This window comes from Dendrobium catenatum, unplaced genomic scaffold (assembly GCF_001605985.2).
Source record: "Dendrobium catenatum unplaced genomic scaffold, ASM160598v2 fragScaff_scaffold_1056, whole genome shotgun sequence".
In the NCBI taxonomy this organism is placed as follows: Eukaryota; Viridiplantae; Streptophyta; class Magnoliopsida; order Asparagales; family Orchidaceae; genus Dendrobium; species Dendrobium catenatum.
Window position 1 is genome coordinate 6,600,685 of NW_021319518.1, and position 17,736 is coordinate 6,618,420.

Genomic DNA, 17,736 nt, shown 5'->3' on the forward strand with positions numbered 1-17,736 from the left:
GAAGAGGAATTTGCTCCTCAACAGCTATATAAATATGATATTTCATATGAAGAGTTAAATAAGACCTTTTTTATTTGCATAGAGAACAAAAGTTTAGAAAGAAAAACTTGTCATCATAAATAGAACAAAAAAACTTAGGGAATTTTCAAGTATAAGAAAATGATTGTAATACCCCATGATATTCCTTACGAGCAACATAGAGTACTAAAGAATTTAACATAAAATTCATTCTCAACATATGATACTGTTCATCATTTGAATAGTTGAATAAAACATCTAATGGCAATTATATTTACTGAATAAATGGAAGCATCTAATAATTTCAATTACATCACAACAATACTTACAGAGCTACTAAGAAAATCATAATGTTTCATCATAGTTAAACTGCTTACATACCTTATAAAAAAAATATCACAAACACTTCTAAACATAAAACCTAAAGTTTCTAACTCTTGCCTAATCAATCTCCACATTCTCTTTATCTTTTTCTGTAACAACAGTCAATATAAATCTAACCCTTGCCTAATTGGTCTCCACATTCGCTTTACCTTTTTCTGTAACAACAACCAATATAAAAACTAGTGAGCTATTAGGCTCATAAAATTATGCAAATTAAATAGCAACTTAAATGCAATATTATAAGAAATCATAACATTGAAATCATAATTAAATAAACTTACCATTATTTGCAAAAAATAACATAAATCATATTTAGGATTAACCTTTAATTCTTTTAAAGTATGTACAGATTATCAATATTAGCCTTATAAAGATTTGGCTAAATTTTCATAAAAATATTCAATGAAGCTTAGGTAAACCTGTCATTATCGTTATTGAACTATATGGAGGTATCTTTTGCCTCTTTAGGGGTCCCTTTTGCCTCACCTACTATGCAAGTATCATGTTTGGGGCCTTTTTTGCCCAACCAGCAATGAAGGTATCATATATAGGGTCCCTTTTGTCCCTCTTGTAATTTAGGTATCATATATGGGACCACTTTTGCCCTACTAGCTATTGCAGGTATTATATCATTTTATAATCAATCTTTTCTAATTTGATATGCAGTAGACTTCAAATACTTGTAATTCATGCTTACTTTGTATTGTTGCATGCTTTCATAACAATATTTCTGTTATACTGTTTGCATACAAAGAATGTGTCTACAATAGGCAAAGAATTGAACTTCTTCCATAATATTACCAGCTAAGAAAAGTTTTAAACATTCATACTTGATCTTATTTCAAACTCTAATTATTCATATGAATATGCAATTGCTTATACATAAATACTTGAATGCATGCTCATATTCACTATTGAAATTCTCATAATGCATTTATATGTTGAAACAAGTCAAGTGACATGGTATGTAACTAGAATTAATAATTCTTGCTTTAGTAATTTAAAACATACATAACTTACCGCTTTGACAAACCGTTTCCCCAAATCCTCCTCCTCAGCTCTTCTTCGTTTATAAGTTACCTAGAATTCATCTCTCTAATTCTATAAATACCACAATTTATCACAAATAAAATTATATAACAACAATTTATACTAACATAACCATTTAGCTCGTAACCTCCCTTCTGCATGTACCCAATAAATCCTAATAATACAATTAGATATAATTGCTTTAGAAACTTCTATCACCTTTTTGAAAATCTAAAAGACAATTATGAATATACCAAAAATACTTTCCTTGATTTCTTCTTCCTTTAATTTTCTTATGTTTCTTACTGCACCTAAATTTTTCGTATCCTTCACAGACACTAATACTTCACAGCAACCCACTGCAAGCTGTTCTCTTTCAAACCTGCACTGCATGATACCCTCCTGCCTACATTGTCGAATCCTCTTCAGTCCCAGCACCAGCCGATCCCCTCTTCACAGTATTGTGCTCTCTCAACAATAGAACACTGTGCCGATCCCTCTCCTGTAGAATGCCAGATCCAACCTTTGATCTAAGCCGCACTCCTCTCTACAGCAAATTATTTGGTGCGGAGTCTGGACGTAGCACCAATTAAATTTATACACAAGTTGATATTTACTGCACTTTTCGTAAGAAATTTTTTTTAGAAATTTAAAACGTGTAATTTGTTACCTTTTTCCTGCGCTTTTACTGTGCTTTCACTTTTACTGTGCTTTTGCTGCCCTTACGCTTTCACCGCGCTTTTACTGCCTTTGTGTTGCGCTTTTGCTGTGCTTTTATTTTTGCCGCCCTTCAACGAAAAATAAAATGTCCTAAAAAAATGAAATCCAATTAAATATCCACGTGTCCGTATTACACATGTAAAAATTTAATTGGAGTCCAGAATAAGTGCTGCGTCCGGACTCCGCACCAAATAATTTGTCCCTCTCTACAGCCGATCTCTTTCTTCACGGCTCTGTGCCGTGCCTTGCTACAATCCCTCACTGCTTGTACGCATGGAAACTCCAAACTTACTTGAAGTGGTAGGAAGAGAGGCCCACACTATAACTGTTCTCATATCCCTAAGGAAGCATCTATTCAAGAATTAATTAAATATTTAATTTAATTGAACTTATTGCTTAAAATAAATATCCATAATTACTAAACAGTAATTCAACTATAAATAATAATTTAATAGTAAATTCACATTAAAATTTTAAAAACAACTTTCAAATTTTTATACCTGAAAATTTTGGGTCTTACAATGATTGTAATGAATTGAACATAAAAGTATACTTTTCTTACTTGATAGATCTCTACTAATTTGCAAACATGAACAAAAATTTTATTGAAAGAAAGATTAGAATTCATTAATGAATCACATGCTAACACTAACACAATACCTAGAAAGGAAAATGAATGTTAACAATCACTTTCACCATGCAGATCACGCATCTCAATACCAACACCATGCACATATTCTAACATAAATATTTGATGTAATTATTGTAATAAGCACAATCATCTTTTCAGTGATTATTAAGCAAAAAGATCACAATTTCACACATACTCTAGTTATATTTAGGTATCAAAGGGTGTCAATTCTACACATACTTCACATTTTAGAACACAAAACACATTTATTAAATTATGTAGAAAATGCAAATCAATACAAGATAAGGATAATTTTGATTGAACACACAATCAGAATAACAGAGTAGCAGGTGACTGATAAATCCATACAAAAAACAAATGGCAGTCATAAGCTAATATTTCCATCAAGTAAAGAATGAAAAATAAGAAATTGGCAGGTTATAGTTTGCGTCCTCCAAATGAGAAAGATAAAGCAAGGAAGGAAAAACATTTAACCTACTAACCAATAAAACCTGAATCCATCACTCATCCTCATCGAAGTCCATGAGGAAGTCTGTTAGGTTTTCTGAATCATCAATCGCCTCTTCCAGTGACATTGGACTTTTCTTTCTAGGTTTTTCCTGTATGGTATAAATAAAATGCATCTCAAGTCAATTTTGGGTGATTTAGAAAACTTCAGAAGGCTATTTAGAGCCCAATGGAATACTCGGAAATACAAATTGGCTAGCTATAATGCAACTGCAACAATAGTTTAGAGTTTAACTTTGCATGTTTATAAGTAATTGGAACATCTGTTACAGCAATATGCATAAATTTCTAATTGCTAAGCCTATAGAATAGTTGTTTGGATCATTATAATTTCATGAGATAGACAAATTTGCAATTCACCAGATTTCCACGACCTATCCAACTAGGTATAACTAAATAACGTACCAAATATTGCAATATAATCATGATCATCAAATACTAGATACTTTCCTAACACAAGAAACCGGAAACTCTGCACATTATATTGTTATGCCAGTTCTGGCTGAACTGGCCCAGCCGGCCATTGGGCCGGTTCAGCACGCGTACAGGAGGTGGAAGTAGCCCACCTCCTCCTATGCTTTTCCGCCCTTTGGGTGGGTCCCATCCAGCAAAACAAATTCAAAGGGGAAAAGGTGGGGCGGCTTAGGCTTTGGGAGGGAAAAGTAATTAGGAAACCTTTTGTATTAAAGTGCTTGAGAGGATTAGGGAGAGATATGTTTTGATTGATTGGAAAACTAGGGTTCTTGGTGCTTGGTCTCTAGACTCTCCTGTTTAGATATTTGGTAGAGACGATCCTCCTCTCGAATTGAGGATCTCTTGTATCTTGCTTGGTGTTTGTTCCTTTTGCTTTCTATAAAGACATTGCTATTGTGTGCTTGCTTTTCAACGACGTTTCTATGTTTTTCTCGCTGTTTTTACTGATTTTGGTTAGGTTTGCTTGCGAACTCAAGTAGATCCGATAGGATTACTTGCGAACTCAAGTATTTCCTATCAGATATAAAACACTACACTATGTAAAACAGCACCAAGAGTTCTTTTGGCACCTTTGATTTGCTAGGCTGAGGTGTTGTTTTAAGAACACTCCAATTGCGGGTGATTTTTTCCTCAACTACTTCTACATCTTCTTCAGCTTCATTGGTTTCAACTTCATCATCCTCACTATCTTCTTCATCCTATACCAAGAAACACAGCAATTAATTGCAAGCCTACAAATAGGAAGGACGAAAGCAAGCAGCTTCTTATGATGGTGGATGGTACAATGGTGAAGGCCAAACTAGTTGTTCAGATAATCATAAAGAGAAATTAATATAAAAAAAAAACAGAAACATTGTAAATTTTTATAAGATATTGTAAAGAAACTCCAGTTTCCCTTACATCATTCTCTCCAATGTCAACTGCACTTGCCATGGCTTCATCCATATCAGTGACCTGAAATTATGCTCAAATAGCATAAAGATGCATTTGATAATCATGAGAAAATTTCCCATAGAACAGAATAAAATACCATAAAAGCATAAAAATATAAGAATTAATCACCTCAAATTCTTGCTTCTTTTCTTTATCTAAAATTTCCTGAAGTTCTTCCCTTGATATGATTTTTCCTTGCTGTGATAAAAAGGAGATACGATTCCCATATTAAAAGAAGTGAAACCTTACTAAAAAGGCTCAACATGAAACCATATCGAGCATATTTGGAATTGCTGCAAAGTCTACAGACCTTTCCGGTCTTTCAATAATAAAGTTGGAAGAACTTCAATATCAGTGTCTTTAAGCACTACTATTTCCATTCCTAAATCAAGATCAATCCAAAAAACAAATAGTAAAGATGCAAGGGAGCCAATACACTCGGTAAATTAATTGAAGCTTGTCCCAATAAGAGCTCAATTATATTCAGTTGCTAAGTTGCAAATAAGTTTCTGACGATAGACAAATGCAATAACTTAATTTAAACGAACATAGTCGATATGTTTTTGGATTGTTAACAACAGCATTCACAGCTCTGACTAAATCCGTTAGATTAATTAAAGCTTAAAGAATATAACTCGGCTACTGCTATTTATAAATTATAAGGTTGTTTAGTATTTTGATACCCTGTAGTATCTTCTCAATGTTAAAGTTTAGAATGTCTACTAGTCATTAGAAGTGTGCTTCAGTTGAATGAAGAGTGCACTTGGTTTGTGCTTTACACTTCTTATTGTGCTTTGTGTATTGACAGCCTTGTATTGAACTTACATGAATGCTCGTAACATAACCCTGTTAGGATTGGTTCACCTCCTTCCTATAGTCATATAGTCGTAACATAACCCTGTTAGGTTGGTTCACCTCCTTCCTATAGTCATATAGATATAAGAAAAAGGATCAAAATGGTCCCTCAATTTTTGTGAGAGAACAAAATGGTCTCTAACTTTTTTGAGGGACCAATTTGATCCCTCAACTCTTTAAAATAAGACATTTTTAATCATAAAATTCAATGTTTGAGTTAATGGTGTTAAATGTAAGGGTACTTTGGTCATTTTTTAATTAAATATTTATTAAATATAATTTTCAACTAATTTAATTTCTTCTAAAAATTTTATTAGATATTTTTAAATAAAAAATTAATTTTTTTTTTATTTTAATTTCAAAATTTTAGTCATATTTTATAAAATATGATTGGTAAAAATATGTTTGACTAAGTTGAAAATAACATCTATTTGCATTTGATTTCTCTAAATCAATAAATATCATATTCCATAAAATATGACTAAATTTTTTAAATTAAAACTAAAATTATTATTATTATTATTTTATTAAAAATGCATTTAATAATTTTTTCACAAAATTATAATTATTTAAAAATTATATTTAATAAGTATTTAATTAAAATGGCCAAACTCTTATATTTAACACCATTAAACTCCAATGTTGAATGTTAGAATAAAAAATATCCTATTTTAAAGTGTTGAGGGACCAAGGGACCAAATTGGTCCCTCAAAAAAGTGGGGGACTATTTTGGTTCTAACAAAGAGTTGAGGGACAATTTTGATGCTTTTCTCTATAGATATACGAAGGGCCATGATGCCCATTCATAAGCCATGCAACTACCACTTGATGATAGCAGTAATATTTTATCTTCTTTAGCCTAGAAATTACTTTGTAAATTATCTACCTCCATAAGGTAAGCCAGTACGTCAGGTGTAGGCTCATGGAAATTCGGACCTCTGTAATCAATTACTTCATCAGGATCTTGAACATAGTTGATAGTTGGATAAACTGGATCGCCACCCCATACTGAAAAATGTTGAAGTCAAGCACATTACTTCCAATGTTTTAAGATAAAAGATAATTACGTAAAACAAAAAGCTGAAAATATACAACATTTCAGATTATCTTTCAATATTCACAGTTAGTAAAGCAATTATGTGATAGTTGCCAATCTAAAGTGAATAAAAGGTTTTAATTGAAGTATGTCAACTCATATCAGCCAACGATTACCCTTTATGTAAATTGAATTAAAAATCAGACCACATAAACCATAAAAGAAATGAGAAAAAAAAATAGCCAGGACAGGGAAGTAGCAATTCACCCATAACACCATAGTGGATAGATTAATGAGGACTAAAACGCCTTTGGCGACTCAATCCTGGGAAGCATACAGTTGCCTCCATGCAAAACAAAAGGGCATTCAGCCGTCAAAATAATCAAAGCTAGGAAGCACCACCTCATCCATTGGTACATAGTGATCTAATAATTCAAATAAGGAAGAACTCGCCATTTGTGCCTCAATCATGGAAGACTGAATGGAAGACATTCAGTCCTAGCTTAGTAACATAAAGGTCAATAATGAAGAAATCATTAATCTCGATTGTCTCATGACAGATATGTTAAACAGAGTGCTCAAAATGATGGTTAAATTGACAAGAATGCAAACTTTATCATCTTAGATAAAAGTAACTCAACCAAAAGACCATGTGACACCGGACCGGAGGGGCTTGATGAATACACGTCGATGATCCGGTGGCCGGACACAACTCCAAGAACTCCTTTGCCGGACACAACTCCAAGAACTCCTTGGGAAAAGAATCTACCACCTGAGAATCAATCTCAGGATCCAGGAATACAAAACATAATAAAACTACTCAAATATTATTCATCTCTCAAAATCTGCCTATTACAAGTGTTAGCTATGTATTTATAGACAATTGTAGCAACATAATAGCAACACCAACAAAAGAAAGCATTACACCTATATAGCCCTATAACTACCAAATGGAATAAAACTAACCTGAAGTTTAACAAGATTAAGCAGCTCAGCTCCGACTTAATTCTACCAAGGTAGGAGGAACTTCAGGCTCATAGGAAGATGTCTAGTTGTCCACAATAAGGAGGCGGGTTTGGTTGGCTAAACCGGTCTGAATATTTCCACCCTGTGTCAATCTTCCCGTCTAGGAGAGACTTCAACATAAAATGAAGTCGACGACATAGGGCAACCCTCAATTACTATATATTCTTAAGCCTCTCAGCACCATGCTGACTATCAACCTTTTCTATCTGCTCCATGCTATGTTTTTCACAATAGGCCTTGTGCTGGAACCTGCCACCAATAGCTTTTATGTTCATGAATAAGCTTAACACTTCTTGCACAGGTTGGATAAAATTTAGCCTTGCAATGTCCATAACTGTACTTAAGGCACAAACCAAATCTGTTATGATATATACAACAAGTAATTATGTCCTTTTCCTTTGAAATAACTTCCATTTCCCCAACAAGATTTTGTTGGCACCTTTTATATGTTGATTCCAGCAACCACTCAGCACAAAAGGCATGAATCCATTCTCCATTTGTTGACATGAGGAATGCACCAGTAACACCACTGCATAAACTGCACTGGACTCTAGAACAAGTCTTTTCACCTCTACCCAATTGTTGATTCCCAGACTTAAAGTATTGGACTCTATAGAACTGGTAGCATTTCCTAAGATATTTCTGAAATTTGTGATGATATCAGATGTATTTTGAAGAGCATTGCCCTTACCAATGATGGCAAGGACATTCATTGCCTTATGCATGAATAACTCTGATTGGGCATCCTTCTTTCTCTCGTCATCATCATGTCGAATGATCAAGATCAAGAATTCTAATAAACATGTCGTCCTCATACACATCATACACTAGCTCATCGTAGAGAGGCAAAGACGACGAATTTGGAAAAGGATCTTCAAATTCTTCGAAGCTAGACTCGATCGAGGGTGGGGTGGAAGACTGACGAAGTGCCCCTTCAAACACGTCTTCGTGGGTAGAGGAGATTTGATCATTTGAGATGCCCTCGTTGTCGTCATCGGTTAGCAAGGATTTAGTTGGAAAGAGCAATCTTGAAGCCGTAGTGGCATCATACTTGCCTCGGACACCATTACAGTCCCGGCCAAGGAGGCTCAAATTTTTCCTTTGTTCAATCCTTGACAATCGTAGTTTGAGTCGGGCAATTTCTTGTAGTAGATCTTCAAATTATGCTTATTCTTGAATGGGTCACCGTTGATTTCGTTGAGGGGACATTTTAACCGTCTCTATGAGTTGTTGATTTCTAGACCAAGAACTAGAAATTGCAGTTCTTTGAGGTGGGAAATAAGTGGCAACAGCTAGTTGAAGTTCTGTATTTCTTGACTTGATAGGTTAATTTTCCAATCGGCTTTAGAGAAATGACATATGTAGCGATTGAAAGAAAGCAAGTTATGCCGCAAATGGAGGCGGACGGAGAGATCCGATCCCTGTCGGCGAAGACTAGGGCGGCGGAGGAGAAGGTCTTAGGCAGTACTACCCCAACGCCAAAGTTAGAGCATTAAGAGAAGAGTTGCAACAGCTTCAAGAGCCAGGGTCAAATGTTCGGTGTTCTTGATCTTGCTAAGGATTTTTGGAGGTAATTGTTTGGAGAAGATGGCAGAAAGAATCCGGTAACTAAAAATTCTTGAGGTCCGCACACAAGAACAAATAGAAGGTGTATGTCAGCACTTCGGATGAAGAATTGCAGCAACCGCTTCAGCTTCGCCACCGAATACCAAATGAGGTCGATTCGCCACCAAAGCAGATTCACCACCAAAGATCAGGACATGATGAACGAGATCTAGCTGAACCCGTAGGCCTCCGACTTGGCTTCTTCCGACACTGGAATCTACCGACTGGTAGATGACTTCCTTCACCACAAAATCTGAGATCAATTTCTATATGTCATCTTGGAAAGAAAGGAAAACTCCCTGGTGGATTGTCTAAGACAGTGGATCTGCAACCTGAACTTTGTCCAAGAAATCGAAAACAAAGCAAGAAGATCCTGCCAGCTCTGATACCAAATGACACCAGACTGGAGGGGGTTTGACGAATCCACGTCGACAATCCAATGACCGTGGCCGAGCAAGTCTCCAAGAACTCCTCCTTGGAGAAAGAACCCACCACATAAGATCAAATCTTAGGATACATGAATTCAAAATAACAAGGCAGAAGCCTTTATTTCTTATTCTTCAAAATCTCCCCTACTACCAGTGTTGGCTATATATTTATAGAAAAATGTAGCATCATAATAGGCTACACCTAACATAAAGAAAATTACATATATAGTCATAATAATCAACTAAATGAAATTAAATTGGCCTGAAGTTTAACATGATTAACAGCTCAACTCCGGCTTCATTTTACCGAGGTAGGCATATCATTCATGATAAGGCAACAAATGCTCTCTCCCTCGTTGATAGTGGTATTGGTATGACCAAATAAGATCATGACAACCACTTTGGTACCTTAGCGCATTCCGACACAAATTTCATGGAGGCGCTCGTTGTGGATGCTGATATTTGCAAGATTGATCCATTTGGTGTTGAGTTCCATCAAACCTTTGAAGAGTGTCGTTTGAAGATACTAAGAAAGATGCAGTCTGAGTTGGTCACCCATCCGACTTTTCATCGACTCCAGCTTATGTTAAAGACTCTCCTAGACGTGGAGAATGATGCAGGGTGGAAATATCTAGATCGGTTTAGCCAACCAAACCCACCTCTTTATTGTGGTCAACCGGACATCTTACTACGAGCTTGAATTTCCTCCTTTACCCCGGTAGAATGACGCTGGTTAAACTTCAGGCCAACTTAATTTCATTTAGTTGATTAGTGTGACTATATATGTAATTTTTTTATGTTAGATGTAGCCTATTATGTTGCTACATTTTTCTATAAATACATAACCAACCCTTATAATATGAGAGATTTTGGAGAATAAGAAATAAAGGCTTTTGTCTTAGTATTTTGAATTCCTGTATCCTAAGATTTGATCTTAGGTGGTGAGTTCTTTCTCCAAGGAGTTCTTGGAGACTTGCTCAGTCACGGTCACCGGATCATCGATGTGGATTCGTCGAGCCCCCTCCGGGTCGGTGTCACCGTGGGTTGAGTCTATCACTAGGAAACTCCAATCCATTGATGAACAATTCAAGTCAATACGTTAACTCCCACTTTAAAAAGGTCCATTCATCATAATTTAAGAATATAATTCCAAGAACATGTAAGAATTTATCAAAAAGAAAAGAAAGATAACTTACAGCTAGGCTACTAAACATTTTTCCAGAAAAACCATTTTTTAAAAACTCACTCAAATGAACGCTTAGTTGCACTTCAAAGCAAAGCTCTCCCAAAATGCTTTAAAAAATCATAATCTTGAAACTTAATGCTTAATCTGTTTGAAACTTATGCTTCCCGGTTCACTTTGAGGCTTTAAAAGCTTATACTTCATCATGTAGAAAGCATAACTACTGTATCGCATCTCAACCTTGAATTAGGCGATCAATTCAATCATTATATATAAAAAAAATAATCTATTTATTTACAAATTCATTTCTCATTTATTCCTCTAAAATTTTTCCTTTTTGTAGGAATAGATTTTATGATTTATTCATCAAAATGATTTTCTAATCATTTGTATTTATAAGAAACTTAAGTGTGTATGATTCTAGATTTAAGAATTAGTTTGTGACCATGTCAATATAGTAAAATAAAATATGATATTAAATTGTGGTTTAAGTCATACCTGAAACTAATGAAATCTTATTTTTCTTTCCCCATAGATTACTTCTAAATTATTCCTTTTTTTATTTAATTCATACATTTAGACCTTTCAAATGTAAATAGTTAAAAATTTATTCAATCCTCTTACATGGTCTAACCAACATAAAAAATTTCAATAAATTAATGAAGTTAATGATTTGCACTTCAAAGTTTTCACTTCACCTCACTATGTTGTTAAGCATCGTGGTCTCTTTTCCTAATTATGAAGAATCTATTTGAACATGCATCTTTAAGAGCATAAATAAACATAAACCTCGAACAACTAAATAAACTTTGATCACATTAGAACCTATAACAAGTTTCTAAGCATGAAGAAAGTGCATGGTGGTGGAAAGGTGGGTGGCAGCGGTGGTAGCAACACTGAGCTGGAGTATCTATTTATCCAAATACTGATCAGAAAATACTGATACCACCCAATAGTGCCAACCAACAGATATTACAGTTTTTAAGCAAGAAGCTAACAATTTTTCACGAGTTAGTGAACCTTCTCTGAAGCACTTGTAAGGGAAAATTTACAAGATGATCAAGTAAATATTTTAGTCACTTTTAAAGGTTATTCATTTTAGTAACTAGACAGGAATTGTAACTATGCGATGGTATTTGAATGTTTTAAAATTTTCTTTCCTTCTAGTTAATCACACTAATTTTGCAGGAGTATTAATGGTGATTGACAATATCTAATGGTAGGATTGAAACTGAGTTAACTGCATGTATTAACACTATTATGCCAATGATTACCTTGAAATGTTAGAATGATACAAGACTATTTATTCAACATACACCAGCTTCATCCAAACTACTAGTGCCAGAAGTCTTGATTTAAATTTATAGTTAGACAAAGAATTATAATCTGCACAGAAAAAAAAAAACAGATAGATGTAAAGTCAGGTTGTATTTATGTACTCTCTTTGATTAGCTCTTCACGCATCCGCATTGCTAGCGGATCTCGTTGAATACGAACATCAGTGCCCATCATGATACGGTATTCTTCTGCAGTTTGGTGCTGGAACATTGTGATCAGCTGGGTATTCTCATCCTCACCAGTTTCTTCATAATGTTTCTGCACAGCCTTTCGTGAAGTGTCCTTAGTCCATGCTTTTACCCATTCTGAATAATATGCTATTGGTCCTATATCCTCCAATCTCCTCTGTTCCTCCCGAAGCCTGATTTCTCAACAGAAATTTTCAAGAAAATAACTTCTCAGCCCCTCAATATTACACACAATAAGAGCTTGACTATTTTTAAATGTAGATACCAGTTGAAGTTATAACATACAGAACAATTAGCTAGAACCTACAGGAGTAGAAAGATATTGGATATGTTCGAACAAGCATAGGTATCGAAAGCAAAATGAAGTTAGGTAGTTCAGGAAACATTACACAAAGAGCAAACTTAATGCTTCGCATTTATAATTTTCTTAAATAACACCAAAATGCATCAAAGGAAATAAAAAATGAATATCAAATATGCCAACGTATATGGCAAATTTAAAAAAAACAAAAGCAAGAAATTTTAACTACCAAGGAACAAAAAATAACTTCCAGAATTCCGAAACTGACTACAAAACATGGTTAGCAAACAACATTCATTGCCTGATCACAGTAGGGATTTGATGAATTGAGAAAAGGAAGGAATCTCGTGATCATTTTTTTTTTGTCGTCTTAAGATAAGGAGGGAAATTGTAGGCTGTAACAAAGAGTTTGCCTTGCAATTCATGCGGTTAAGGTTTCATAACCATAGGTTAGATATGTCTAGTAATTTATAAATGAAAGTGAGAAAGAGAGAGAGAAAGAATAACAGGATCTAATTCCATTTTTATGTAACTAATGGGCTGTTTGGGATTAGTTTTGCTTTTTGTTTTTTATTTTTCTTTTTCATTTTATTTTATCTATACATTGACATAAAATAATACATATTTGGTAGATTAAAAACTGCCCTCTTTGCAGCATTTTGGGCAGTTATGTATGTGTCTATTCTACAAAAAATTACAGCTGGGATCATAAGCTTTTTAAGGAATACATTAAGCACTATAGGTGTCATATGGCAACTAGATCTTGAAGATGTTAGCCTGGTTATCAATAATATACTAACCTATGATGGTAATTTAGCTAGATGTGATATTGGGGATGGGCTTGAACATAGGTAGTATGAATTTCACCAAGCACCTAACTTTTACTATTATGATTTACATGCTTGATAGCAAACTTTTGCTAAAATCTAAACTCGTTACAGCACGTTTGACCCCAAAAGAAGATGACTAGAATGTGCATATGTTAATGTATTGACTCCACCTTTCCTCTTTAAATATATGCTTTCGTGCCCTTGCAAGCGTAGCTTCAGTTACAGTTGGATGATCTCCATATAGCTTTATTTGACCTGTTTCTGCCATTGCCTTCGCAAAGACCTGCAAATACCGCACATATTAGGAGATATCAAAAACTTTCCCCCACATTCTAGATAGATTATCTTCGCATACCAAGCAATGAAGAGCCATAATATGATGCAACCTAATTACTACCATTCATTTAATATGTTAAAGTAAGAAATTTTAATCTTTTCTAAAAGAAATACTTTTTTAAGACTAACCGTATCAACATCTGGACGCCTCCTTTGCCACCTAGACCATTGCCCTTCTTCAGGCTTCCTCCAGTTCCACCAAAGATTTTCACTTGATTGTGGTTCTTCAGGTGGATGAACCATTGATGGATCAATAAAGGCATGTGGGCGCCCCATTTTTTTGTCCAACTCATATGGACTAAGATTCTCATTTTCTTCCTCAGTCTTATAAACAACATATTCATTGGATGGTTCTTTAAGTTCATTCAAGGTACCAGATGAACTTGAGGTTCCAACGACATGTCGATCACTACTATTATCGAGATTAACATTGTCATCAAGATTATTCTTCTTATCTGAATCATCCATGCTATCTAGAACACTCCCATCATTTGCACTAATTTTTTGGATCTCTGAAGCAGCAGCTTGGGTCATGTGCTTCCTCCTCCGGCTTCCAGGATTCTTGCCATAAGAAGGCTTACCTGATGATTGGCCAACTGGTTCACGAGACCTAGCAGCCCTCACACGGTCGGCCGTTCCCTCAGGCCAGTATTCTTTTCCCGGTATACTTGCTCTAGCACCTGAAGCTGGTTCAAGCTGTCCAGAAGTTGAATCCATATAAACATGGTACGGGGGTGGTTCAATTGATGAAGGATCAAACTTCCCATCCTTTCTAGCGCACTTTATTAAAGAAAAATTTTCAGCTTTTGTCTGGTAGGATCCCTTCCACTTAATAAGAATTAGCACCTTGCCTGATTTGAATTCTCCACAAAATTGTCTCTACAAGTTCCATAACAGCCAAAAATCATATTTGTGCAAAGAAACATTAATTGCATTGCAAAATGAATAATTTAATGAAAGTTTACACTTCCATTACAGGGTGCATGAAGCAGAGGTATTTATTCAGAGGAACTCCTAAATTTGCCCCTTATTAAAAAAATGCAAGAGTGGACTTAGTAAACAAATTGCTAGACTATAACGGAATCCATAATATTTTAATGGAGATTCAAAGCACCTGAAACATTTGAGGCAATGATTTTCCAGTAACAATTTCACGAGAAGATCCCATTGTTTGCCTGGATCCATCTGAGAAAACAGAAGAATCATCTTGCTATCCAATTTGGTTGTACACAGAAATAAAAAATAAAAGTTTGAGAAACAAAACAAAAAGACTGAAACTTCAACAATTTGCTAGTTAGAAAAACAACAGAACAAATATATAAAAAGTCACCTCGAAAGAACCATATATTTGATAAAGCTGACATCGCCTTGCCTCCCTCCCTCGTCGAAGTTATTAAAGAATGTCAGTATTAAAAACTTCGATCGCCCTTCATTCAAGAGAACTCAGTGATGGAAATCAAGAGAACGAGCTACTTCATCAGAATTACCAGGTCAAGTTCCACATAACATGAAAAAAAAATTAGAAAGAAGAAAACATTGAACCTAATAAGAAAGGGTGACTTGTTACCACTCTCCCATTAGGGTTTAGAAGGAGGAGAATTGGAGCTTGGGGGTTTATCGTTTGCAGCTCTGAAAACCTCGGCAGCGCACCAAAATTGCAGCACAGTCGATATAGCAACATCATTATAAAATGAAATAATAAGCACATTATAAAAATTAAAAAGTAAATAAAATTTATATTTAATTATTTATCATGAAATATTTTTTGTTCTTAAATTTGGCTAGATGAAGAAGTCTATAAATAATCTCTCATAATTTAAGTGATAAAGTATTTAAGAGATAATTTATTATTTTAACTTAAAAAAAAATATTCACACATAAATTCAAAATAATTTATACAAAATAAGATATTTTTATTTAAAAATTCTGACAAAGAAAATTTTTTCTTATGTATTTTCAGGAAAATTATTTGACTAATTCATATCAAATGTCACAAAAATTATTGCTCTTTATAATTAAAAAATGCTAATAAAGAAGTAAATTAGTAAACGATCCATAGTGTGAACCCTAACATATATCTCTAACACGTTGAAGAGCAATTTCTTAATTCAACTCTTTATCGATTGATAATTATTCATTTCTTAATTGCTCAATAAACTTATTGAGTTACTTCTCATGAAGAATATTTATTCTTTTGCATAAATTTCCATTAATATTTATCAAATTGAAGATTATGCTAAAAAGGATAAAATTTATAAACAATTTTTAGCCACGACAAACAATATTAATTGAAGTTGATGTGTAAATTAATATAGATAATGAGCTAAATAATTATTTTTCTTAATCAAAATTTCCATTCAATTAAACTCGCCATTCATTTTGCTTATCTCATCAAAATCCTTACCACATGGTCAAACAATGCTCAACTCATGATTTATAAAAAGATCTTTGATTACTCCTTTTAAGTGACAGGTGATGCCTTATCAATATGTATAATCTCAAGTGAGTGCACTAACCAAAATCCATTTTTCAATAAAATAGAGTGCAATAGCTACTTAGTAATAACCATAGGCACTATTTAGCATGGACCCATTCTAGATTAAAATTAGGGTTAATGTGTCAAACCCATGTTTGAGTGACCTTTACCACTATAGCCTTAGCTACATAGGTGCTCTAATAGATGTCCTATGATAAAGTTAACCACTCAAACACCCATGGACCCGCCTAGCTCAACCATAGGCTATAAATTAAAGCCTCCCCTGTCCCTTTTAGTTTGTCTTTGTCAACCCCTAGTTTTGTTATATTCTAGATACGCCCAACCCCATCGTAGCGATCATAGATTAAGCCCACATTCGGGGAAACTAACAAATTAAAGTTGATGGGCCTACTTAGGGTCCACGAGTCAAAACCCTTAAGTTCATTTTGATTGAGCTCTCCATAGCATTTCAAGAAGGAAATTCCCCTCATTTTTCCTTTCACTCCCTTGGGAATTATTGATCTAGTTATTGTTATGTGCTAACCACCTCCCTAGCCAACCAATAGCCAATTGTGGTGCCTCAAAAGTATTAAATTTCTTTAAGGCATAAACTGATAGAAGAGGGTAGGAAAAATCTCAATGGACTTTCATAATAGAAGAACTTCCTCCTACTACTGCACCTCTCCGACTCTAAAAACAAGAAGACCAGCTTTTGATAAAAATGCCCTTAATTTCCCACTAGTATAGCCACAACATCTTTGTCCCCTTTTTCTACTCCATTAGATCCTTGAGGTTGTTTACAATGCTATTATGTTTTATATGATCTTAGATGAGCCTTAAGGTAAGATCAGGCATTGAAACCATCATAAAACATAGCTCCACTATGCAAGCTTCCAATATAAAACTTTGAGCTATCAGTGACATAGTTGATGCCACCTCTAGGACTGACATCTCCATCTCCAGCTTCCAGGAGCCTATCCTTTTGGACCATATCTACTCTGGCTGCAATACAAGTATAAACATCACCCCTAATGCCATCATCTTGGTATGAGAGATGTAGTAATTCGAGGGATACAAGTGAACCAAAATCATTGGATCTTAATCTTGAGATAGTGGTATAGTTGAATTGATTCACGTATTATCCACTATTAAGTGCATAAGAGTCTAATGCAATGTGCATGATGCCTATGCAGGTTGCCCAATCCTGTGGCTCCATGTGTAGGGATCTAGTACACTCAAGTTGTTGATTGGATAATTAGGAAATTAAAATATTAAGAAAATCGAATGAGCTTGTAAAAAATCAAAGAACTTTAGTCTAACTCGAAATTGAATGAAACAAAAACATAAATTTTTTTTAAAATAATTTTCTATATTTTAAACAACCAAAAATATGTTCTCACTATTCATTACTTTTCTT

The 17,736-nt window shown here is 34.4% G+C and overlaps 1 protein-coding gene across 1 annotated transcript; it reads right to left on the reverse strand.

Annotated features, from left to right (window-relative positions):
- Nucleotides 1-270: 270 nt before the first annotated feature.
- Nucleotides 271-15,521, reverse strand: LOC110103400 (protein PLASTID TRANSCRIPTIONALLY ACTIVE 12, chloroplastic). Its single transcript, XM_020832101.2, has 11 exons — nt 15,174-15,521; nt 14,958-15,028; nt 13,973-14,722; nt 13,678-13,790; nt 12,290-12,549; nt 6,459-6,580; nt 4,847-4,915; nt 4,685-4,738; nt 4,354-4,482; nt 3,286-3,402; nt 271-557 (listed from the first exon to the last, which is right to left on the reverse strand). The coding sequence occupies exons 1-10, from the start codon at nt 15,205-15,207 to the stop codon at nt 3,304-3,306; spliced, it is 1,701 nt and encodes a 566-aa protein (XP_020687760.1). The 5' UTR covers nt 15,208-15,521; the 3' UTR covers nt 271-557; nt 3,286-3,303.
- Nucleotides 15,522-17,736: the final 2,215 nt, after the last annotated feature.

Coding starts and splice junctions, on each gene's coding strand:
- LOC110103400 (XM_020832101.2), bottom strand. CDS start 15,207: ATGTCAGCTTTATCAAATATATGGTTCTTTCGAG. Junction 15,029..15,173: donor AAATATATGGTTCTTTCGAG/GTGACTTTTTAT, acceptor CTGTTTTCTCAG/ATGGATCCAGGCAAACAATG. Junction 6,581..12,289: donor TGAAGAGCTAATCAAAGAGA/GTACATAAATAC, acceptor AACATTTTTCAG/TATGGGGTGGCGATCCAGTT.